Source organism: Bos taurus, chromosome 5 (genome assembly GCF_002263795.3).
Source record: "Bos taurus isolate L1 Dominette 01449 registration number 42190680 breed Hereford chromosome 5, ARS-UCD2.0, whole genome shotgun sequence".
NCBI classification, from domain to species: Eukaryota; Metazoa; Chordata; class Mammalia; order Artiodactyla; family Bovidae; genus Bos; species Bos taurus.
Window position 1 is genome coordinate 40,425,737 of NC_037332.1, and position 26,847 is coordinate 40,452,583.

Here is a 26,847-nt window from a genome sequence, read left to right on the forward strand (position 1 = left end):
AGTTTCAACCAAACTTACTCTCACTGTGAATTCTTTCACACTTGGGAAATCTAGGTACCATTTCAAAATGTCAAGTGCATAAAGGATTCAGCATTCATAGAAACTGGAAGTATTAAAATTACTAATCTAGATGAGCTGAGATGTTCAATCTCAAGATGTCTAATGTCAAGAGACATTAATGTCAAGAGATCCAGAACCTGCCATTTCAAAAGCATTAGATTTACTAGCATTAGATATGCTACTTGGGAGACTATTAATTAATAAAAGTCTATCACCTAATTTGGAAAATTGAAAGCAGTTGAAAACTGACATCCAAATAGCAGAAAAATCTCAAATGGGCAACCACTCCACAATAGAATGATAAGAGATAATTACCTCTTAGTACATTGCTCAGGAACAAAACCTAATAAGTTTGAATACCTAGGCTAATGGCAGCAGGTCTGGGGTTCAGAATTTCAGTGTCTCTTTAACCATTTGTATCAACTGTACTTAAGCAAAATCAGTGACAATAAAGAATGAAAAATTCAAATATCTGAGTTTCACTGAAGTTTTGACCCCAAAATGTGTGTCCAAAGATTAAGAACAACCCAAAATAAAATTATTATTTCTGTATGACCAAATTCATTAATAGTTGGCTCTAACTGAGACCAACCATTACTACACCGCACTATATTTTTTGCTAATTATATTTTATTTTTTAAAAAGGTATTAACCTTAAATTTGAGTTCTAAGTATGAATTGTATTTTTCAGATACTCACTGCTAACTTCATCAAAATAGTTCCCATAGCATATTAAGTGTTACTTTAACAATATGCAACACAAATTTCAATACTATTTAATCTCATGTTTCCATTAAGTGGAAATAATAAATTTTATGAGATTTTCAAAAAGGATGGATCTTATTTACTCTTCTCAGGAATGGACCTGTTAAAAAATACTTTAGCCATCAAGGCCAGATGCAAAATACAAAGTTCAAGCCCAACAAATCAACTGCCACTCTTCCACTTATGCAACTCCAAATCAGTTTCACATAAAGGCAACAAAAACTATCTCACACCAATATATTCATAACCACAAAACTAGTTCCACCTTCTAGACCAACATATTAAATTACTTTCATCTGATATCATCTAAAGATATTTCATCATTTTAGGACTTTGCATTGCTTTTTATATTTTATTAAGAAAAGTTACGATTTTCACTATTTTTTTTTATAATTTACGTTAGAATCCTGCCTTTTTAATTAACAGAAATAAACCTCAATTCTCAAGTCAGGGGAACCAGATCCAATAACATCTTTTCCAGCATCACAGGTACCTGTACTACTAACGCCAGTTTCATCAGATACGTTTTGTCCAGAGGTACCAAGTCCAGCTTCACCCTTGTTTCCTTCACCACTTCCAGAATTAGAAGACCAAATGTTTCCTCCTAATGGAAAATCAAGATGTGATTAAAGAAATAAAGAAGGAAGCAATTAATCTGGATTTCTTGGGAGTAGAATCCAGGTTAAGATACCTGAGCCACTGACTTCAGATCTAGGACTCAAGTATTCAGCCCCAGCAGATCTACCACTACTCTTTCCATTCGCACCAATTTACTGACTCTAAATCCCTATTGGTCAGATGACTCCAAACTGAATCCTGAATCTTCAGAAATGCCACTAAAATATTCAGCCTCATTTCTTGCATTCTTTCCAAATACAAAATGATGGTCAAAAGAATTATTTCAAAGCATATCGTGATTTAGAATTATTCCATGCAAAGACATTAACCATCAACACCTATAGCACTGGAACTAGAGTCCAAAGAACCACCTACTCCATTTCTATCAGTCTATACCACTATGATCACTGTCACCGAATCAATGTGAACCAGAATCGCCAAAACCAAATTGAGTTCAGCCCTTCTTTTCTCCATTTCTAAAGCTAGAAATCCTTCCCTCTAGTGGAAAAATTAAAATGTTATTTTAAAAAATAATGAAATTTTGAAATGCATTTCAATTTTACTGAAAAAAATCCAGATTAGGAAAATGCCTGAGTCATGGGCATTGGTCCTGAGATTCATGGATCCAGGTCCAATGGACATTGCCACCCCATTCTATCAATCTGCTGCCTCCAAATTCCTTTTCACCAAAGGTCAAGCATCAATCCCAAATTTCCAAAATTATCACTACTTGTTCATCCCTACTTCTTACACTAGTACTCCTATCAGAATATCACAACTTTGTTACCAGAATATATTTAATAAATGTTATGATTCAGAAAATTTTTTTCCAAAACTCTTTACTTCAAGTCCAAAATAAAAAGATTCACACTTTTGAGCTAGCAGAAAAAATCAAAATATTATAAAACAATATAATAAACATTTGGAACTCAACTGGATTTCTCAGGAAGGAGACTGAGAGGATACCTGAACTACTGGCATCAGAGGCAAAGCCTTTGAGTTCGTCCTCAACAGATGCACTGCCACTCAAGCCATCCCCTCCAAGTTCATTGATTTCCAATCCCTGTTGACCAGAAGACCCTAAATTGGATTCCAAATTTTCAGACCTATCACCAACATCGGTACTAACACTTCTCAAACTGGTGTCACCTGCAGAATATAAAATGGTTGTCACAGAGTTTATTGAGAATATTTTATGATTCAGAAATTTATACGTGCAAAAATGAGATATCAATACCTAGATCACTGGAAATGGATCCTTCAGATCTAACCACTCGATTTCCTTCAACTGTTTTGCTACTAAAGTCACTGTCACCAAATGAACTTGAACCAGAAGCTCCAAAATCAAATGCAGCATTGACCCTTCCAGCTCCAACTTCCCAACCAAAAGACCCTGTTTCAACTGATGAAAAAACAAATCAAGATATTATTAAAATTTAATCTTTAATAATTAATTTATTGTGAGATATTATTTAAATGAAAGTGTTTCCACCACTTAATTTAATTAACTTAAAATTTTTCAGAATGAATCTTGATTGGAATACCTGAGCTACTAACATCAGACCCAAGATCTTTAAATCCAGCCCCAACAGATGCAGTGCCACTCAAGCTATCCCTTTCAAGTTCATCGATTTTCAATCCCTGTTGACCAGAAGACCCTAAGCCAGTTTCCAAATTTCCAGAGCTATCACCAACAAAGGTATCACCACTTCTCAAACCGGTGTCACCTGTAGAATACAAAATGATTGTCACAGAGCATACTGAAACATTCTATGATTCAGAAACTTGCATGCACAATAATGATATATCAATACCTAGATCACTGGAAATGGATCTTCCAGACCTAGCCACTTGATCTCCTTCAACCGTTTTGCTACTAAAGCTGCTGTCACCAAATGAACTCGAACCAGATGCTCCAAAAGCAAATGCAGCATTGCCTCTTCCAGCTCCAACTTCCCAACCAAAAGACTCTGTTCCAACTGGTGAAAAAATAAAAATGTTATGAAAATTTAATCTTTGTTAATTAGGTTGTTGTGAAATTTAAAGAAAAGTGTTTCCACTACTTAATTCAATTAACCTAAAATTTTCCAGAATGAGTCTTTATTGGAATACTGATGACAGCAGACTAATGACAGCAGACTAATGACTAATACCGTTGTCAGCTAATGACAACAGAACCAAAGCCTTTAAATCCAGCCCCAATAGACATACTGCCACTCAAACTACTCCCACCAAGTTCATTGATTCCAAAACCCTGTTGACCTAAATTGGAATCCAAATTCCCAGAGTTATCACCAACAGAGGTATTCAAATGTATTTTAACCAATTAATTAATTTAACCAATTAAACATTTTTCTGGAATGAGTCTCAGTTGGAATACCTAAGTCACAGGCATCCAAAATCTATGGATTTACCCCCAGCAGATCCCTTACTGCTAATTTCACTCCAGTCAGCTCTACTGATTTCCAATTCCTTTTGACCAGATGTCTCCAAACCAAATGCTAAATTTCCAGAGGCATGGCTACTAAATTTAGCCCCTCTTCCTATGCTAGTGCTGTCTGCTGAAGTTAAAAAAAGAGACTGTCACCAGGGAATATTTAAATACAACTTATGAATCAATACTTTTTATACACAAAACCTAAATAGTAATATTTAGATCACCAGAACTTGATTTTCCAATGTTCCTATTTTTTTAAGACCACTGACACCAACTCCACATGAACCAAAATCATCAAGACTAAATCCAATTTAACCCTCTTTTTTACCATCAAATCTAAAATCAAAAGGAAAATGGAAAACTAAATGGAATATTAAAATGTTACCAGGAGAAATAAACAAAGGATATAAATCATTTATGTTTTTTCTTAATAAAGTCTGAATCAGAATACATGTTATTAAAGAGAGAGCCAAAGCCCATGGATTTATGAACAAACTTCTTACCATTCATTCTATTTCCATCAGTGTCCACATCTTTTAAGATAATTTGCTCTGACACAAAAAATATCTATATTTACTGTACTTTAATTACCTCAGTTATGTCAATGACTTTAATTTCCAAATATAAATGGATATTTATCTACAACTTTTGATTATTGAAAATATAATAGAAAACAATATTGAACAGCATTTTGAAATAAAAATTACTGTAACAAAATTTAGCACTTTGTTTCGCTTATCACCTTCTAATTCTTGACCATAGATATACACATTTGGCAGTTTCAAACATTCTGACATTCCTTTCAGGACAATCAGTTCAAATAAGAGTAATAGAACTTAAAAATTCAAAAAATCGTACAAAAACATGAGACCAAAAAGTTTTTGTTTCTTGTGACAAAACTTGGAAACAAGAGAGTTTAGGTGGCTTTCCCAAAGTCCACAAAAGGTTCATAGGAAAGACTATATAGAAACGGTATTTCTTCATTCCAGGTCCAAGCCACTTCATAAAAGCATTCATTCCACTTGCCTCTTCACTAAAATGTTTAAATTGATTTCTGTTGATGAAAGCACAGATCCTTTAAGAACCAAACGTAGTTTAAAAATCTAAGCACGGAAATTGAAACTGTAATCAGAAATCTTTGAGCAAACAAAAGCCCAGGTCCAGATGGCTTCACAGATGAATTCTACCAAAAATTTAGAGAAGAGCTAACACCTATCTTACTCAAACTCTTCCAGAAAACTGCAGAGGAAGGTAAACTCCCAAACTCATTCTATGAGGCCACCATCACCCTAATACCAAAACCTGACAAAGATGTGACAAAAAAAGGCCAATATCACTGATGAACATAGATGCAAAAATCCTTAACAAAATTCTAGCAATCAGAATCCAACAATACATCAAAAAGATTATACATCATGACCAAGTGGGCTTTATCCCAGGGATGCAAGGATTCTTCAATATCCACAAATCAATCAATATAATACACCACATTAACAAATTGAAAAATAAAAGACATGTGATTATCTCAATAGATGCAGAGAAAGCCTTTGACAAAATTCAACATCCATTTACGATAAAAACTCTCCAGAAAGCAGGAATGGAAGGAACATACCTCAATATAATAAAAGCTATATATGACAAACCCACAGCAAACATTATCCTCAATGGTGAAAAACTGAAAGCTTTTCCCTTAAAGTCAGGAACAAGGGTGCCCACTTTCACCACTACTATTCAACATAGTTTTGGAAGTTTGGGCCACAGCAATCAGAGCAGAAAAAGAAATAAAAGGAATCCAAATTGGAAAAGAAGAAGTAAAACTCTCACTGTTTGCAGATGACATGATCCTCTACATAGAAAACCCTAAGACTCCACCAGAAAATTACTAGAGCTAATCAATGAATATAGTAAAGTTGCAGGATATAAAATCAGTACACAGAAATCCTTTACATTCCTATACACTAATAATGAGAAAATAGAAAGAGAAATTAAGGAAACAATTCCATTCAGCATTGCAACAAAAAGAATAAAATACTTAGGAATATATCTACCTAAAAAAACAAAAGACCTATATATGCTGCTGCTGCTGCTAAGTTGCTTCAGTCGTGTCTGACTCTGTGTGACCCCAAGGACTGCAGCCCACCAGGCCCCTTCACCCATGGGATTTTCCAGGCAAGAGTATTGGAGTGGGTGCCATTGCCTTCTCCGAGACCTATATATAAAAAAAACACTGGTGAAAGAAATCAAAGAGGACACAAATAGATGAAGAAATATACCATGTTCTTGGATCGAAAGAATCATTATAGTGAAAATGAGTATACTACCCAAAGCAATCTATAGACTCAGGGCAATGCTTATCAAGCTACCAACAATATTTTTCAGAGAACTACAACAAATAATTTCACAATTTGTATGGAAATACAGAAAACCTTGAAAAGCCAAAGCAATCTTGAGAAAGAAGAATTGGAACTGGAGGAATCAATCTACCTGACCTCAGACTATACTACAAAGTTAGAGTCATCAAGACAGTATAGTACTGGCACAAAGACAGAAATATAGATCAATGGAACAAAATAGAAAGCCCAGAGATAAATCCACGCACATATGGACACCTTATCTTTGACAAAGGAGGCAAGAATATACAAAGGAGAAAAGACAATATCTTTAACAAGTGGTGCTGGGAAAACTGGTCAACCGCTTGTAAAAGAATGAAACTAGAACACTTTCTAACATCACACACAAAAATAAACTCAAAATAGATGAAAGGTCTAAATGTAAGACCAGAAAGTATAAAACTCCTAGAGGAGAACATAGGCAAAACACTCTCCAACATAAATCACAGCAGGATCCTCTATGACCCACCTCCCAGAGTAATGGAAATAAAAGCAAAAAATAAACAAATGGGACCTAATTAAACTTAAAAGCTTTTGCACAATGAAGGAAACTATAAGCAAGGTGAAAAGACAGCCTTCAGAATAATAGCAAGCAAAGCAACTGACAAAGAATTAATCTCAAAAATAGACAAGCAGCTCCTGCAGCTCAATTCCAGAAAAATAAATGACCCAATCAAAAAATGGGCCAAAGAACTAAACAGACATTTCTCCAAAGAAGACATACAGATGGCTAACAAACATGAAAAGATGTTCAATATCACTCATTATCAGAGAAATGCAAATCAAAACCACAATGAGGTACCATTTCACGCCAGTCAGAATGGCTACTATCCAAAAGTCTACAAGCAATAAATGCTGGAGAGGGTGTGGAGAAAAGGGAACCCTCTTACAATGTTGGTGGGAATGCAAACTAGTACAGCCACTATGGAGAACAGTGTGGAAATTCCTTAAAGAACTGTTAATAGAACTGCCTTATGACCCAGCAATCCCACTTCTGGGCATACACACCCGAGGAAACCAGAATTGAAAGAGACACCTGTACCCCAATGTTCACTGCAGCACTGTTTACAATAGCCAGGACATGGAAGCAACCTATATGTCCATCAGCAGATGAATGGATAAGAAAGCTGTAGTACATATACACAATGGAGTATTACTCAGCCATTAAAAAGAATGCATTTGAATCAGTTCTAATGAGGTGGATGAAACTGGAGCCTATTATACAGAGTGAAGTAAGCCAGAAAGAAAAACACCAATACAGTATAGTAACACATATATATGAAATTTAGAAAGATGGTAACGATAACCCTGTATGTGAGACAGCAAAAGAGACACAGATGTATAGAACAAACTTTTGGACTCTGTGAGAGAGGGCGAGGGTGGGATGATTTGGGAGAATGGCATTGAAACATGTATATTATCATACGTGAAACAAATTGTCAGTCCAGTTTCAATGCGTGATACAGGATGCTCGGGCCTGCTGCACTGGGATGACCCAGAGAGATGGGATGGAGAGGGAGGTGGGAGGGGGTTCAGGATGGGGAACACATGTATACCCGTGGTGGATTCATGTCAATGTATGGCAAAACCAATACAATGTTGTAAAGTAATTAGCCTCCAATTAAAATAAAATAAATTTATATTAAAAAAAAACCCAGACAAAACAAAAAAAAATAATAAAAATCTCTCCCATGAATTCCTCTAATGCTAAATCAGATTTGGTCAAAAATAACCATCAATTCCTGCTTTGCTAATTGATTGTTTTTTCTGTCAAAGAAGGAACTAAGAAACAACCTAGATTTCTGTTTCACTTGCAGCAAAATTAGAGCCAGCTAATCCATTTACTGAATTCACAAAAAATCCATTTTGGCCAGATGCACCCCAACAAATTCTATTTTTATCTGAAGCAGTGCCACTAAGTTCTGTACCACGAGAGACACTGTTCGCAAGACTATATGCTGAGCTGGTTTTCTTTACCATACAAAAATAATCATTATCAGAGAGAAGTTGCCTTCATTCATACTGTAAAAGAAATCAATCTACACTCACTGCTTGAACTAGGTCTTCATTATTATTTTGAATGTATCATCCCTTCCCCTCCACATATCTTTCCATATATAATTATACACAGTATAATCAGAGGTGGGCATAGCAGCCAATTTACCATGAGGTTTGAGAGAATTCCATAAGAAAAGTGATGCACTGGCTTCAGAGTTCATTTAAGATAAAGTTTCAATGTGATCTATAGAACATGAGCAAACAATTCGCACCTCAGTGTTGTAAACAAGAGCAAATTTCTGTGTTGATTTATTATTCATATTGAGATTGTCAATCCCAAAATAGATGACTGGACAGACAGGAAATGTTTGTGTCTTTCCTGTGGCTATTTTAACCACAGCCCTACACCTAAAACTGCTATTCCCTTTTTAGTTATCACCACCTGGACTCAAATATTAAATTTTAATGTAAAATATTGAAGTTATTTTCTTCACTGGATCTCCTTCTTCGTGACTTTTGCAGAGATACAAACTATAGAAACTTCAGGGAACAGGTAAGTAAAGTAAAAGTTTGAATCAGCCAGAAGGAAGAAGTGTATTGAATCAGAAAACACATGCCTAACTTAAAGAAATTTAAATTTGTTTCTGATCGAACCAAAATTGAAGGCCACAAACTGCCTAAGAACCCTACTTTATAACATTATTACTTGGCAAATTGAGTATGTAATTTCACGAGGAATCTTGGTATTGAAAATGGATTGTGGTTGCAGACAGAAACATGAGTATATGTGGGGTGTGTGTGTGTGTGTGTGTGTGTGTGTGTGTATGCGCATGCACGCGCATGAGTATGCGCTCCGTCGTGTCCAACTTTGCGACTCCATGGACTATAACACACCACGCTTCTCTGTCTGTGGACTTTTCCAGGCAAGAATACTGGAGTGGGTTGCCATTTCCTCCTCCAGGGGATCTTCCTGACCCAGGAATGGAACCAGCAACTCCTGTGTCTTATGTGTTGCAGGCAGATTCTTCATCACTAAGCCATCAGGGAAGCCCAAAACATGAGAGTTTGCACTAAAAATGGGTCCAGGAAGCATTTTAAATTATTAGTTTACAATTATAAAAATGATTGATCATCACGATAATACTAAGAAAGATAGTTTAAGAAAATAAAAATCATTAGGAAGAATTTAATGTAAACTTTGCCAAGATTCTCTTAAAACAGAATTCATTACTTTCATTGGCACTGGAATTAGTGTCTTTAAGGCCATATGCTACAAATAAAACAAAGATTATTAGATTATCCCAACTGGGAAAAAGTACTTCTAGGTCAGTATTTTTCTCCAACAGTACCTGCTGGCATGTCTTTTGACTCTAAACTATTAACTTCCCAAAGTTCTCTGACCTGTCTGCAGCAGTTCCTTGAGTGCTAAATCCAGTGTTAAAGAGTGAACCAAACAAGAGATTTCTTTCTTCTGTTTAAAGTCACCAAAGGATGAACTACTGTGCAAAAAGGGACTTACTGTGAATAACAGACATTTTTATATGAAAACAGTATTGCTGGCACAATAAATGTGATTAGATTACAATACTATGAAAAGCCATATATTATTTTGTGTAAGCACCTTTATTCTGGTGGTGCTGGGAATGACATACACCCCTTATTAATTTAATTACCATGTCCATATCTTTTTGTCATAGTGGTAAGACCTCAAGAAATAGATGAATAAAGTTGTAAAGATTTAATTGATATGTACTAGAAATTCTTCCTCTCATGGACAGGGCAGAAACCTCCCCATCTGCTTCCTTCTCCAGTACTAAGCTCCGAGTTCCAGTGGTCAACCTTCTCCCATCATAATACTCTACCATGTTGAATTCACGCTGTCCTTGGTTTAGTAACAGCTTGTAAAATTAAAATAACATACCTGATTCTCTTTTCTGTATTTCTGCAAAGAAGAAAGATGAAAACATTTACTCATAAATTAACATTTGCTCGACTCCTTCAAGAGCTAGTTTAAATGTCATTTCAATGAGGCATACTCTGACAATGTAAAGTTGCACCCCCCCCATTTTAATCCTCCTAATTATCATTATATGACTCTAACTTATTCCATAGATTTTATCACCTTGTATATACCACGTTTACTACTTATAATGTTTATTGCTTATGAAGTGTCTTCTAGATTTAAGCTGTATAAACTTAATATTTTTTGCCTGTTTTATTCACTGAGGTATTCCAGATGTCTTGAAATGTGCTTGAACCATAAAGGATACTCAGTTAATATTTATTTAATAAATACATTAATCAACAAAGGCCTTTTGTTAAGGTAATATATACTGTATAATATAAGGTATTATTGAGGTATTAATATACTGTGCTTTCTATACCATTTCTGTTTTTTTCTAATCTCTGTAATAAAATTGAAGAACTTTAGAATTAGTAATGCCTTAATAACTACAATATTATTGTAAATTCATGGAAGACATGCATTTTGGTCACTGATTAGATAATAAAATGCATGATTTGTAAGCAGAACTTAAAGACTACGTAAGAGCAAATACAAATAATAGTAAGAAACTTAATTCTCTCTGTTGACAATAAGGGAAGAGAGACTCCCCTCTTTTTTAGATCATTTACTTTAGAAAACTTAAACTCCCTTCCTTTCTCTACCTCTTTAATATATTTTTTCATCTTTTTAAAGGTTATGTAAGCAACTCAGTAATGTTTCCTTAAGGGATTGGTGACTATCTTTTTGAAACGCTATCATCAAGGGAGAGAGCTCCTCTGTGTCCTGGGTGATATGAACATAACTTCAGCTGGTGTCTGACTCCAAGTGCAAACTTCCCTCCTTTATGATTTTAAAGATACAAGAAAGTATTTTTTCTTATAAAGGCAACTAGCAAACACAGGTGGCTACCCTAACTACCAAGCAAACTTAGGACAAATCGTGTGTGATGATTGGTGATGTCAATTGCTCTTATTTGAGGACAAGTTATTGTTCATCTTAAGGACATGTATGTAGTGGGTTTTATCTTCCTGGCTGTATAAAAGGGAAATATTTCTTTCTGTTCTTGCAATCTCTCCAGCTGATTGTCTATGATGTGTATCATACTCAGGTTTAATCCTTATTCAATAATAAAACTGTTTTCTTTCTCTTCTGCTTTTGTGAAGAGGTTTTCTGGGGTGGCAGAAGATTTTGTTTTTAATTACATTTCCCCATCTCCGATTTTTGGACTTAACCATTTTGCATGTTTTTCGCAAATATATTTTTCTATAGCAAACAATATCCAGAAATAAAATATTAAATTTTTGAGAATAGCAATGATTTAGTCTACTATTTAGTTGGAGGAAGAGATCCTTAACATTTAAGACATAATTAAATTATAATAATCACTTAATAGTGTTTGGTTTGAGATGAAGTCAAGAGTGCTTAGATTACAGCCAATTTATATTATTATGTTATTAAGTAACCCTCAAAATACTATCACTTTTACAACACTTCTCCATATACAGCGTTTTTTTCTCAACTTGCCCTAAACCTGTCCCACTTCACTATACACTCTTCTCCCTTCCTCTTTTATCTTCTCTCTCTCTCATTGTCTTTCTTCACTTCCATGTACTTTTATAATTGCATCTTGAAATCTAAATATCTTAGTTTGATGGCAAAGCAGAAAGAAATAAAGCCATATTCAGTACAGTGGGAAATTTATGAACTTTTGAGTCAGACCCATCTGGACTCCCAGACTTGCAATCAGAATGCCCTTTGTCAATACCTCTCTTAGAGAGGGGGTTCCTACTCTCTCTAGCCACCAAGTTTTACTCTGGCCTTCCTTGAGCCATGGTCCTTCTTAGAGGTCAAAGAATACAGACACAGGGTCAAGGGTTTATGCTAACCCGGAGCCAGTTCCATCTTCCCTCCCCCATTGTAGATCATACTATGCCTCAAATAATCTTGAGAGAGATGCCCATGAAGATTCTGGTAGAGGGATTGGGACAGCAGGGCCCTGGGCACACATATAATAAGCGAGGATGAAAAATATCTGCTTTATAATGTGTGTGTGCATGCTCAGTCACTCAGTTGCGTCTGACCCTGCAACCCCATAGACTGTAGTGCACCAAGTTCCTCTGTCCATGGGATTTTCCCAGGCAAGAATACTGGAGTGGGTTGCCATTTCCTCTCATTATATTTCACATATTTAATTCATGGTAAGTGTGCACTGTATTCATTATATCTCTCCTGAGTTTAACGCCACAGATATATTAGATCCTTCATTTTGTTAGACAAATGTTTCTTCTGAATTTATTCATTCTGTTATTGAAATGAACAGCCTTATATCTTAGCCAGTGTGCCATATTTGTTTCTACTATTTTATCCTTCTCATATTTGATTATGTAAAACTTGCTCAGAAATACAATGCCACTCGGGTCACAAGTAGTAACGGCCAGTATGTTTGTCGTATGTATCACATCTTATATGTGGTATGTATACCTTAATCTACAGTCACATTTTTCTCATAGGTTTAAGAGATTTTTATAAATCTAGTAACCAGAGCAGTTTTATATTTCAAAGGTTACTACCTTCATCAGTACTGACTAGGTATTAAAACAGTTGTCCCAGATTATACTAGAACACACTATGGTATGTTTGTATTAATAAGAAATATTTCAAGTGTTTTAACAATTTTTCCATGGAAGACATGTCCTGTCTCCAAAGAAAAGCAGTTCCACTCTATTGTTATTTAGCACAAATAGCATAAGAAAAGAAAACAAAGTAATTTACCTGATTTTCTTTCAGCTATTTTGTCATCTGAAGAAAAAGAGAGAGAATTGCTGTCATTAGTAGCTTTTTTGATAGATTTGCCAATAGAAAGTGAATCTTGATTGCAACCAATGCTTGTGCTGTGAGACATTCCCACATCTGCTGACCATAGTATCTCAACACCCCTCTAGACCAGCTCCACAAAGGAAATGGCTATACCAGTCCTCCAACCAGCTAACAGAGTCAGTCTAGACGCATGAATTAGGACACAACAAAACATAATTCTTAGATGACTGAAAAGGTGTTTCAAAGCATTAATTATTATTCTATTGGCAAAATGTAGATGTTTTAAAGTTTTTCATGTAACAGAAATAATGTATAAACTAAAATTAATTAATGTGAATCAAATGAGTACAATTTTTATTTTACAGCTGTATACTGAAATTCAAATATATACAACTTACAGATAGTTCCAGCATTGCTATTATTATGAATCAAGATGAACTTTAAATAAATAGCAAGCTTGTCAAGCCATAGTAAGTATGTGTGCTGTGCTTAGTTGCTCAGCTGTGCCTGACTTTTTGCAACCCCATGGATTGTAGCCCGCCAGGCTCCTCTGTCCATGGGGATTCTCCAGGCAAGAAAACTGGGAGCAGTTGCCACATCCTCCCTCCTCCAGGGGATCTCCCAACCCAGGGATCAAACCTGCATCTCCTGCATTATCAGACGGGCTTCCCTGGTGGTTCAGCTGATAAAGAATCCTCCTGCAAAATGGGAGATCAGGATTCGATCCCTGGGTTGGGAAGATCCCCTGGAGAAAGGAACAGCTACCCACTCCAGTACTCTGGCCTGGAGTGTATAGTCCTTGGGGTCACAATGAGTCAGACATGACCCAGTGACTTTCACACTCTTTACTACTGAGCCAAGGGCATGAACTAAAACAAACATCAAATAAAGCCAGTTAAAAGATAAAGGGCTTCCTATGTGTTCTGATAAATTGTTGCCAAAACTAAATTGTACATAGTTACACACACACACACACATTTAGCCAAAATATAAGAAAAAAATGGTTTACAGATAGGTTTGGGGACTATTTGTCTCTAAAGAAAAATCATACAATAACATTCCCCATATAGGTTTAATATCTGGAAAATTCTATCTGAAATGTAGGTTGCAATTAAGAGTCATCCCCAAATCCGCTTGCAACAAATAAAGATGTCAAAAAACCATGCATGAACTTTTCCCTTCTCGAAAAAAAATTCTGGGGTTTCACACAGAATACACACTATTACAACATACACAAGGGTGATGAGCTGGGACCAAAGGTGCTCTCGTCACAGGAAACTGAAGGCAGTAAGTAGGAATTAAAACTGAGTGTTAAAAGCAGATACAATGATCCTATAAAACATAAAACTAGATATTCAACATAAGTCAGGAGAAAGAAAGGCAAATTAAGAACAAACATAGAAACTCGGAAACTATCTCCAGAGTAGAGCCCAACTGTCGCACACATATCAGTAAATCCCAAGGGCAACATTCCATGGTATTTAATATAATTCACATTCATTTTTATGTTCTCAAAATAAAGTTAATCTGTGTTCAGAAGTTCCATTTCTTCTTGGGTATGTAGATAGGCTATCTTTACCTTTCAGAGAATTTGGTTACCCTCACATAGAAAACTTTTATATGTAGAACATATAAGATCATATAAAAAATATAAAAACATATCAATGATCCTTAATTATTTTATTCATTCAAAACATATATACTGAGTGTCATTGCACCCATAGATCAAAATCCCACCCTTGAGTAGCTTACATTTGTGAGATAAACAGTGAGGAGTCCTCGTAATTCAATAACAAAATCAAGTATGTATGAAAATTAAATATATCAATTTTCTGTATTCCATGTTGATCAGAATTTAAATTGGTACAGCTATTATGAAGAACAGTATGGAGGTTCCTCAAAAAAATTAAAAATAGCACTACCATATGACCTATTAATTCCACTTGATTATGGATCCAAAGGAAATAAAATCACCATCTCAGAGAGATATCTTCACTCCCATATTCAGTGCATAACTATTCACAACAGCCAAGACATAGGAACAAAATAAGTGTCCATCAACAGATGGACAGCTAAAGAAAGTGATATATGTTACATACAATAGAATACCGTTCAGCCATAAAAAAAGAAAATCCTACCATTCATGGCTACATGGATGGACCTTGAAGGCATTATGTAATAGGAAAGAATCTTTTGTATCTAAGTTAATGACTTGTAAGTTTAAATTACACATAATGACCTATCTCTGGGAGCCATGCCTCCCAGGTAATGTGCATTAAGCTAAAATACTTTTGCTTAGCTCACGGGAAACATCCTGATCAGGACCAGCTGTGAATGACTGCAGGAAGATTCCCTCCAGAGACTAATAGGAACCAGGAAATAATTTGATTTACTACCCCCCACCTCCCTCTACACACATACTTTTAGTATAAAAGAGGCCTGAATTCTAATTCAGGCAAGATGGTTCAAGATGGTTCTTTGGGGCATGAGTCTACCTTCTCAGTTTGCTAGCTTTCTGAATAAAGTTGCTGTTCCTTGCCCCAACAACTCATTTCTTGATTCATTAGCCTGTCATGAAGTGAGCGGTATGAGCTTGAACTCTGTAACAACTACGATAAGTGAAATAAGTCAGAAAAAGACAAATATTATACAATTTCCTTTTTATGTGGAATCTAAAAGTATCAAACTCATAGAAAAAGAGTAGAATGGTGATTTCCAGGAGATTGAGAATGGGAGAAATGGGAAGATCTTGATGAAAAGTACAAACTTCTAATTATGAGATAAATAAGTTCTGGGGATTCAATGTTTAGCATAGCGACCACAGTTAACCATATTGCATCATGTACTTTAAAGGTGCTAAGAGAATAGATCTTAAATTTTCAAGTCACACACACAGATACACATACAAAATAACTGTGTGAGGCAATAGAGGTGTCAAGTAACTTTATTGTGGTAGTCATTTTAAAAATATATGTACACCAAATCATCCATCACATTGTATACCTTAAACTTAGGTCAATTATATCTTAATATAGCTGGAAATTTTTTCTTTGTTCCAAAAGTGGGCTCAGAATACACCTTGTTATCTAAAAGTGAAGATCAATTTCTGAAAGATACTGACCTGAGTTTAGCCTATAAAATAGGGCTTCCCCATCTATAAAAAATTAAAAAAAAAAAAGGTGACAACAGTTAGATCATTTTATACTTCTATATAGCATATATTTTAAAGCAATCAGGATAATTCTATCATTTCCATTCTTCTTTTAAATTCAATATAAGCAATCTGCTTTTCATATCTAATCACTGTTATTTCAATGTTAATTTATTACTTTGGATCTTTCCTATTTAACAAATCTCATCTATATAGATATATGTAGTATATTTACCTATCAATATACTTAAAAGTTTCATTGTCAGCACATTCTTGGGAACATATGTAGCCAAATAAATTAAATTCACACATTACTATTAACCAATGCTTTATACCTTTTCATACTAGCTAAATGTTTTACAGCTGCTAACATGAAGTTTATTTTCTGATCTATATTTCACTCGATTTTCCCTAAACATTTCCTGGTTAATGTGTTAATAAGCAATGAATTAGACCAAAAAGGGGAAGAAGATAATCAATTGTACAGATTTTACTCGAGAGGACAAAATAGTCTGGGAATAAGATAAGAATTGATTATCTTCTTCATGCCAAATCTACTGAAAATTTTTTCCCACTTAGCCAGGGAACTGTTTATTTCTTTCTATATATTTGTTGTTGTTCATTCACTCAGGCATGTCTGACTCTTTGCGACCCCATGGACTGCAGCACACCAGACTTCTCTGTCCTTCATCATCTCCCAGAGCTTGCTCAAACTCATGTTCATTGAGTTGGTGACACCATCCAACCATCTTATTCTCTCTTGTCCCCTTCTCCTCCTGCCTTCAATCTTTCTCAGTATTAGGATCTTTTCTAACAAGTCAGCTCTCCGCATCTATATATTTATGGTTGATTTAACAATAGAAATATTTCTTCTGCCTGATTCTATGGATGTCTTCTAAATATCTGCTTTCTCCAAATTGTGGTCATTAATTCCTTACCATCCTGTAACCTACTGAAAATGAAGGGAATCTGTTTGGATCCTGAAACTCATTGACTAAGAGCAACAAAAATTCATTTTCACTAAGGCACGTGGAATTTCTTTTTTCAGGTATACTCCTTACTTCTCACTGTGAACTTAAAAAATTCTTGAATTTTGTCAGTCAATAACCAGCCTATGGAAATCCTCTTGAAACATTTGTAATCATTTACCAGAACTATCATGGAGATCTAGGAATTTACTTTAGAAATACTCTCCAGTTATCTGGTCAATTTAATATACTTTACCAAATACAAACACATTTTGTTGTGATATATCATTTATGTTTTGAAAATGAAAATAATGTTTCATGATCTATTACTTAAGATATAAGAAATACATTTATGCAAACATAGTCAAAGAATATTTATATTTATATAAAATAGAAACAAAGATTATAACAAAATGCTATGTTAGATTATGAAAGTCTCCATTACTTGAAATAACATTTTCTAATGGTCTATCTAAAATTTCCCAAGTAGCCAGATTAAGAATAAGAATGTTTTCTCTTAATCATAGTAAATAATTGTAGTTTTCTTCATTATAATTTCTCACAGAAAAGTAAAATGTGTCCTACTCCTAAATTTATAAAATTGATTTAAAATTTCAATATATAACTAATCTCTCTTTTGCACTTTTCTCCTTATGTTTAGATGTTACAGTTTTCCTATACTTTTCAGAAACAAACTAAAGGATGAGAAATACATTTGTTTCTAAATATTTTTATTTTGTTTTGCTCATTTTTTAAAAAAAGATTTATTAGCAATCTTATCTTTCAATAAACTCTAGAAATTAATTAATTGATTTTCTAAAATATCCATGAAAGTTTTAGTTTAAAAAACATTCTCCTTATAAAATTTTTCTTTGATGATGAGCTAGTCTTTTAACTGGGGATACTTTTATGATTTATGAAAACTGAAATTATTGGTGTGGGTCTTTAGTTTTGAGGTAGATTCAAGTTCAAAACAGAGTCATCAAAAATCTGTTCACTAATATCTCTAAGCATATGGCTAACAGATAAAGATATTCCCTTAAGTCAGGCTTGTTAAAGCTGAAACAATACATAACAAAATTAAAATCTAATTTTCTTACTTATTATCCTACTCATGGTGCAGGAAAGATTTCCCAGAAGAAAAATATTTGAAATATAGAACATGAAACATTTCAACAAATATATGCATGGATCTATCAAACATGGAAGGATTCTTTAAATTAGTCACTTACTTTTGCAAAAGATGCAAAGTGCCACAACCAAACACAAAAATATTAACTTCATGGTGGTGATTGGGACCTAGAAACGGAAAACAGTCATCGTGGAGAATCAGATCCATAGGGTTCCTTCTACCTGGAGTTTTTATACTCACTCATACCACTATATTTCATCATGGGCTAGGTGTGGTAAGCTTAGTGCTGACAGGGCAAAGGTAAATATCATAGCTCACCAGAGATGAAATCCATCTCAAGTCAGTTTAGTGTCTTATTTCTGTGACATCTTCTATCTTGAATTAAGTCCAGCTCACACCAAATGCAGACCATGCCTTCTTGCCACCCTAGGCAAACAGCTAAGGCAGGAACTAAAAGTCCCAGATTAAAAACCAAATATGCCAATGATGTACATTTATCTGTACTCTATTAATCATTGCAAAAGTCCTAATACCTCAAGAAACTCAAATACTATGATTAAATATTGTAATTGTCTCTCTGTTAACAACAAAATGTATTTTAAACATTAACCTACCTGGAGACAAAGAACTCTTTTCTTAATGATATATGAACAGGTATTTCCTTAGAGAAATATGTGACTATCACACAGGGTATACATATAGACATATGGGCGTATTTAAGTGCTCCATGGTTATAGTAATTATTACTCACAAGGATACATAATTCTCCAATAATACACATTTTACCATGAAATTTATAATCAGGCATATAAGTAAGTAGAAAATGTATGAAAGCAAGACCATCAGAAAAAATGTTTCTGGCCAAAACTTGAATACAAAATGCCAGCCATGAATTATATATGTAGATGTTCTGGGATAGAAAAATCAAGCTCAAATTAGGATTTAGGAAGAGAAGATCCAGTCTTGGCTGAGCAGGTAGAGAGGGTTGAATGCCTGATACTGGTTGATTGGACCTAAAAAACAGAAGGGTTGACCCCATGGCTTTGATGATGCTTTGATGTTTTTCATGGCTTTGATCTGCTTCTCATCTGCTCCCCATCACTACCAAAGAAAAACTTCAGAGGGAAAACAGTCTTCAGTTTATTCTCTACAGAAAAGCAGAAGAATCCCAAGAAAGGGAAAAGGTGTAAAAACCTTCCTTTCCTTCCCCTTTATTCACTCATGTCTCCTCTAATTTCAAAGAAAAAGTGATGCCTGCCTCTTTTGAGGGCCTCCTCATAACATACTGAGTGCTTGTGCTCCTGGGCCCCCTGCTCCTCAAGATCTTGCTGAATTCTTAGATCATTTCAACAGGGGGCAGAATTCCACAGATTTATATACTTAAAATTCACTTTCCTATTCAAGGTAACACATTTATTGAAGGCCAGGAATTGAAAGTACCAGATTTTTACCTGTAGAACAGAGACCCAGAGAGAGGAACACAGAAACCATGGGGAGAAGGCTTTCATGCCACAGAGAGGGAGGTAACAGAAGACCACTTCACCAAGCATAATTTTTTAAAACCCAGCTCTGATCCTTTCAATAACTCACAAATAAAGACTGTATGGTGAGAATTTTTCTCCAACACAGAAAACAAAAGTACAATTCAGAGAGAACATTGCCACCATTAAATACTGCCACTTGTGATGTTCTTTTCTTTAAACATACACTTTCTTGTGGAGATTTCCTCCCTTCACATTATCATTGTGATGTAATTATTCTTTCATGTGCTTGACTGTGGGCTTAGGCATGTAAGAGACCTGAATGAAACATAAAGTTACTTACAGGCTTTTGGGGAAAATAAGAATACATGAAAGACAGAAATTTTCTATAAGTAGAGTTTAGTACGCAACACTATCGAAGTAAGAAAGACAGAGATTTTCTTCACCTTGAGAAAATCAGGGAAATTTTCATGGTTTCATAGGCTAAGGGCTGGAAAAAGACTTGGACATGCAGAATCAGAGAGATTCCAAGTGGGAAATGCATTAAGAATAAAGACAAATGCAATTTCAAAATTTCAGTGTCCTCCGTCTTTCCAGATCACTACTTCTAGTAGTCTGATTATAACAATCCACTGATTCCCACTCAGAACTATAATTCATTGAGCCTATTTACCTTGCACTCATTTCATGGCAGGAGTGAACATCAACATTTTAGGAATAAGTGAAATAAAACGGACTAGGAAGTGTGAATTTAATTCAGATGACCACTATATCTACTTCTGCAGTCAAGAATTCCTTAGAAGAAATGGAGTAGCCCTCACAGTTAAAATGCAGTACTTGGGTGCAATCTTAAACACGACAGAATGATCTCAGTTCGTTTCCAAGGCAAACCACTCAACATCACAGTAAAACACCCTGGTGCTGGGAAAGACTGAGGGCATGAGAAGAAGGGGGCAACAGAGGATGAGATGGTTGGATGGCATCATTAACTCAGTGGACATGATTTTGAGCACACTTGGGGACATAGTGAAGGACAGGGAAGTCTGGCCTGCTGCAGTCCATTGGTTCACAAAGAGTCAGACATGACTGAGCAACTGAACGACAACAACAAGAGCCTTTCATTCACCTTCACTTCCCTCAACAATTAATGTACTTTCTTCCTTGGCTTGAAGTCTATGATCAACTATTATCAGTATTCCCTGGCATGAATCCCCAATTCCCTTGACCTTCTCTATACTTGCTGGGCAAAAATACAACCATGGCTTAAATTAAACTTTTCTCTATCTATACTAAGCAGGTAATCATCACAGGGTAAAAATACATGGTCATGCTATCCTATCTCTCTTAAATTCACTACCCCAAGTGGATCCTTAAGACAGTCAGTCAATTATATTTTGTAGTCTATTTGCTTTTTTCTCTTTCTCATATTTTTTCTCTTTCCCAAAAGCCAATGTCTCCTTCCCAACCTCCCTGTCACATCAATGACCTTACTTCCAAATTTACTAAGAAAATAAAAAACATCAAAAGAGAACATCTACAGCCACGCATAAAGACATCTTTTATTATTTGTACCCTGAACTCTGCAACTTTCTTATTAATACAGATCAACACTGTGTGCTGCCACCTAAGCTTGGCCTCCCCATTTGTGTACTGGATGCCATCCAGGAACATCATGCCAGTAATTTGTTCATCTCTATCCATATCATCAAGTTTTCCCTCCTCTTCTGGATTATTCCCAACAGTATAAATACATGGTTTTATTTGTCTTTACTAAAAGAAATGAATAAATATAATAAAACAAACAAATTTATGTATCTGAACTATTTCTCAATGAACTTGTTCTTTTTTAACTGTTGAACTCACTTCCCTCCCAGGTCTCTTACCACACTTCTCCACTGCCCTTGCTGGTTAAACTTCACAAGGGAGTTTCTTATGCTCATTGACTCCAGCTCCTGACTTCTCGTTGTCTCCGGAACTTATTAGTTTCCATTGTTTTCTCTCTAGCACTTCACACAATGTGCTCTTGTCCAGGACATAGGTGATACTCTTTTGTCAATCCAATGGTCAGTTTTCAGTTCTTATTTTATTGACCTCTCAATAATATTTAACACACTTAATTCTTTCTTGACACACCTGACTTATGCAATTTCCAGTTTTTTCCTTCTTCATTTCTTACTCCCTCTTATCTTCTGCTGATTTCTTCTCATTTACAAGCCCTCTTAACAAACGGACTAGAAGCTTAAATTTGGATCTCTTTTTCTAAACCCTTTACTTCTGTGGTAACTACCCAAGCTCTATGGATCTGCAAGGCCCTATTCCATTAGTCCCAACTCCGATCTCACCTCCTACCAACTTGCTCTCTTCAAGCTCAGAGGCTTCTCTGACTTTGGTGAAGCTCATCAGATAGAATCAAAGTCTTTGCATTTGCTATTTCTCTAACTGAAATACTTTCTCTTTGGCTATCCACTGAATTTGCTCACTCACCTCATTAAAACTTGAGCTTTAATGACATATTTTGCAAAAAGCTAATGACCTGGTTTACATGTTATAATTATTTTCCTCCAAAATAACTCTTTTCAAAGCTATAATTAAACATTAGCTTTAATGAGTTAAAGCCTCTCTATATGTTAAAGATTAAAATTATATTAGATAATTTATATATATTTTAAATAAATGTCCAGGAGATAGTTAAATAGCATAAATATTTGTCACTATATCTCTATACCCTAATGTTTTATTAAAATTAATATTTTAATTTCAAAGCAAATTAAAAGAACTTTTAAGTTTCTTTTAAAGTCATTGTATACTTTTATGCAATTACTAATGCATCCCCTAAATAACAACCCCTCATCTCATATAAATCTTTGCTCAAATAATACCTTCTCAGACACTTTCTCTGAATATTTTAAATTGCAAACTTTACCCCAAGGCCCTTCTTCCCTCTCTCTGCTTGACTTTTTCCTCCATAGCTTTCACCACCATCGAATGTATGCATTTTTATTTAATCTGTTTAATACGTGTAACTATTATCTGTTGTTAGTTCTACAATGCAAATTCAATTAGGACAGGTATCTTCAATGTGTTTTGTTCATTGCTGAGTCCCAATACCTAGAAAAGAGCTTGGCATATACTAGATGCTCAGTAAATATTGAATGGATGATTTAATGAATAATTTTTATTGGGCTCAAAAATAAGCATTACATTAAATAACATGGCAATAATAATAATAATAGGTGTTAGTACTGAAGCTATTCATGTTAACAGATTTAATTCAACATAATACAGTATCACTGAGTTAGACATATTGTACTAAAACAGAAAACATATTGATAGTAAGAAAAGTTTCCCACTATTTGAACTTTCTAGTCCAGATTTAGTCTCAATTAATAACACAGGGAAAATGCTCTACTAGCAGTATTAATAGTAAATTGTTAGCATTTATCAACTCCGATTTGCCTAGTAATAAAAAAAATTGTTACAAAGTTTTAATATGTTTCTTAGAATTTTTTCACTCTAAAGTTAATAACCATAGATCAAATGAGAGCAGGTGAATACACAAAATATGGAGATGCTAATAAATATATTTATTTAATTTAAAAAAAAGTTAATAACCACAGATCAAATTTGGTTTACAGTGGTGCTAAAAGCCAAGATGACAATAAAATGCCAGTAACTATATTTATATTTGTGATCTTTCTTTGAGGTTTTTTTTTTTTTTCAATTTTCATTGTAAACCAGATAATTCACTGATTATGCAGGAAAGCATGTAAGCTACAAACCACATTTGTTTGACCCAAGTGCCTCTCTCCTCAACCACTCGTTTCAGGATTACACTTCAGGTTATTCTTTTTGACCTTCTAAGATTTCAAAGTAACCATCATTGGTATTATAAAAGGAAAAGTATTTTTAAAGGAATTAAAACTATCAACTTAGCAAATGTTAAATAGTGTCCGTAAAAACAATTTTTCTAGGAGGTAGACTCACTTTTGTTCTGGAATTTCTCATTAGGTAGCTTGTGTTTACAAGGAAATTAAGCACTTTACCTCTTTTGTAATGGTATATTGTTTGGATAAAACCATCTAATAATACTAAAACATACACTGCATAACTACGGTACATTGCTTAAAACACATCCATCAAAAAGAACAATAGCTAGATGTTTCCTTCTTGATTTAAAAGGATGTGGCTTAAGTGTCTGTACACATAATGATATACTGGTGGAGGAAAAATCAACATTTGAAAGAACAGTGACATTAGAATGGGAAGATCGTTTGTTTTATCAATACTGTTTGCACCAGAAGCAAATACAGAAAATGTTAAACAGTGTCTGTTTGGATTGCAGAACCAAGTTCCCTACTTTCATATATTATGATCTGAAATTATGTTTGAAAGTTGAGTGTCTGGAAATCAGAACCTTTTTGCTGTATGGGAAGCTTCATATAAAAAAAAATACAATTGAATTTTTGAATCAATATTATTTAAATTTATATAAGTAATTAATCATATTTAACATTAGATATAGAAAATGAATAATTTTCTACAGTAAATTACCACCTCCAATTTAACTTTGCCAAATGTTCTTGAAATATTTAGTAAGCAGAAGAAATTGGTAATATAGGAACAGACTTTCAGAGAGTGATTTTATAAAAGAATAAACAAGAAACTTTCTCAGGGTTCTGATAAAGATATTATAGTGGCCTTGATACATACAGCTATTCAGTCAACTTCTTTGAATAAAATTTTAAGAGGAGTTAGAACATTGGCCTTCTCTTGATAAAGAGGTTTATAGTAGCTATATCCCTCACTAAACTTTGTCTTCTCTCTGCCCTGGTATCATTGAAATCGTTTCTTGTGCTCAACGTAAGACATATTTTTAAAGATCACTCTATTTGTCTTTTAATATTACCCTCTCACCCCATGTATTATATTGTTCCCTCTTTCCAGCTTTCTTCTGCTTCTGAGCATTCACTGCTGTCTTTTCATTCATCCTGCACTTTCTTAGTTAGGCATACTTCTCAAACCACTTCCATTGGCCTTCTACTCTATAAACTGAGTTCTCTAAATGGTCACCATGGACAGCTTAATCACCACATTTATTTGCATTGTTATTTAGTCCAGATAGATCCTTATCGAACATTCTGACACTTTTGATTCCATTGGGCATCTTTAAGCTGTCTACTCCTCAGCCTGTTCGCTTATATCTCTTCTGAAGCCAAATGTGCTCCAGCGCCTTCTCCAGTATGATCCTCTTCATTGGCCATCTCATATTCTCATATTTTAAAATGATGGTTTTATAGAATGAATTGTGATCCCTCAAAGTTTTATATGTTCAAGTCTTAAACTCTAGTGCCTCAGATTGTAACCATATTTGAAGGTAGGGTCTTTAAAGAATTAAATTAAAATGTCATTAAGGTGGGACTCAATCCAATATAATTGTGTTCTTATAAGAAGAGAAAATTTGAACAGACGTGTATACAAAGAAGACAATCTGGACACAGGGAGAAGATGGCTATCTATAAGCCAAGGAGAGAGACCTAGAGCAGTTTCTTCCCTCACAGCCCTCAAGAGTAAACAGGCTTGTCAGTGGCGCTAGTGGTAAAGAATTCGCCTGCTAATGCAGGAGACATAAGAGATGTGGGTTTGATCCCTGGGTTGGGAAAATCCCCTTAGAGGAGGGCATGGCAACCCACTCCAGTAGTGGGTTGGAATTTTGCCTGGAGAATCCCATGGGCTAAGGAGCTTGGTGGGCTACAGTCCACAAGGTCACAAAGAAACAGACACAAATGAAGTTTCTTAGCACACATACTGTTTAACCACCCAGTCTTCAATCCTTTGTGATGGCAGCACTAGAAAATCCCATGGATGGAGGAGCCTGGAAGGCTGCAGTCCATGGGGTCGCTGAGGGTCGGACACGACTCAGCAACTTCACTTTCACTTTTCACTTTCATGCCTTGGAGAAGGAAATGGCAACCCACTCCAGTGTTCTTGCCTGGAGAATCCCAGGGACAGGGGAGCCTTGTGGGCTGCTGTCTATGGGGTCACACAGAGTCGGACACGACTGAAGCGACTTAGCAGCAGCAGCAGCAGCAAACCAATACAGATGACCTCTCAAAGGTCACTTACAGATCTACCTTTGACACATTGTTTTTTCTGAGTCTTGGATCAGCACTCACAACTATCTACTGAACATGCCCATCTGCATGTTTTACAAAAAGCAAAAATAAATGTCAAAATGAAATAATCATCTGCCCCAAACCTGCTACTCTTTTCTACTTTTCCTGGAGGACCAACCCCACGCCCAAGGATCCATGGCTGTGCGGGCGCAGGAGGGCCTAGAGGAGCTATCCCACACTGAAGGTCAGGAAGGGCGGTAGTGAGGAGATACCCCTCGTCCAAGGTAGGGAGCAATGGCTGCGCTTTGCTGGAGCAGCCGTGAAGAGATACCCCACACCCAAGGTAAGAGAAAACCAAGTAAGACAGTAGGTGTTGCAAGAGGGCATCAGAGGGCAGACACACTGAAACCATACTCACAGAAAACTAGTCAATCTAATCACACTAAGACCACACTAACTCAATGAAACTAAGCCATGCCCATGCGACAACCCAAGATGGGTGGGTCATGGTGGAGAAATCTGACAGAATGTGGTCCACTGGAGAAGGGAATGGCAAACCACTTCCGTATTCTTGCCTTGAGAACCCCATGAACAGTATGAAAAGGCAAAATGATAGGATACTGAAAGAGAAACTCCCCAGGTCAGTAGGTGCCCAATATGCTACTGAGATCAGTGGAGAAATAACTCCAGAAAGAATGAAGGGATGGAGCCAAAGCAAAAATAATATCCAGCTGTGGATGTGACTGGTGATAGAAGTAAGGTCTGATGCTGTAAAAAGCAATATTGCATAGGAACCTGGAATGTCAGGTTCATGAATCAAGGCAAATTGGAAGTGGTCAAACAAGAGATGGCAAGAGTGAATGTCTACATTCTAGGAATCAGTGAACTGAAATGGACTAGAATGGGTGAATT

At 35.4% G+C, this 26,847-nt stretch overlaps 1 protein-coding gene across 2 annotated transcripts in view; it reads right to left on the bottom strand.

The window, feature by feature from the left end:
* Nucleotides 1–18,896, bottom strand: part of MUC19 (mucin-19-like) — a 71,010-nt gene extending 52,114 nt beyond the window's left edge. For both annotated transcript variants that reach the window (XM_059886926.1, XM_059886927.1), the window contains exons 1-9: nt 18,442–18,896; nt 16,212–16,244; nt 13,046–13,072; nt 10,190–10,210; nt 3,258–3,422; nt 2,988–3,170; nt 2,681–2,845; nt 2,410–2,592; nt 1,319–1,429 (exon numbers count right to left, since the gene is read on the bottom strand). In XM_059886926.1, the coding sequence (XP_059742909.1) occupies nt 1,319–1,429; nt 2,410–2,592; nt 2,681–2,845; nt 2,988–3,170; nt 3,258–3,422; nt 10,190–10,210; nt 13,046–13,072; nt 16,212–16,244; nt 18,442–18,493 (940 nt within the window). In that variant the 5' untranslated portion in view covers nt 18,494–18,896. The remainder of the gene's footprint in view (nt 1–1,318; nt 1,430–2,409; nt 2,593–2,680; nt 2,846–2,987; nt 3,171–3,257; nt 3,423–10,189; nt 10,211–13,045; nt 13,073–16,211; nt 16,245–18,441) is intronic.
* Nucleotides 18,897–26,847: the final 7,951 nt, after the last annotated feature.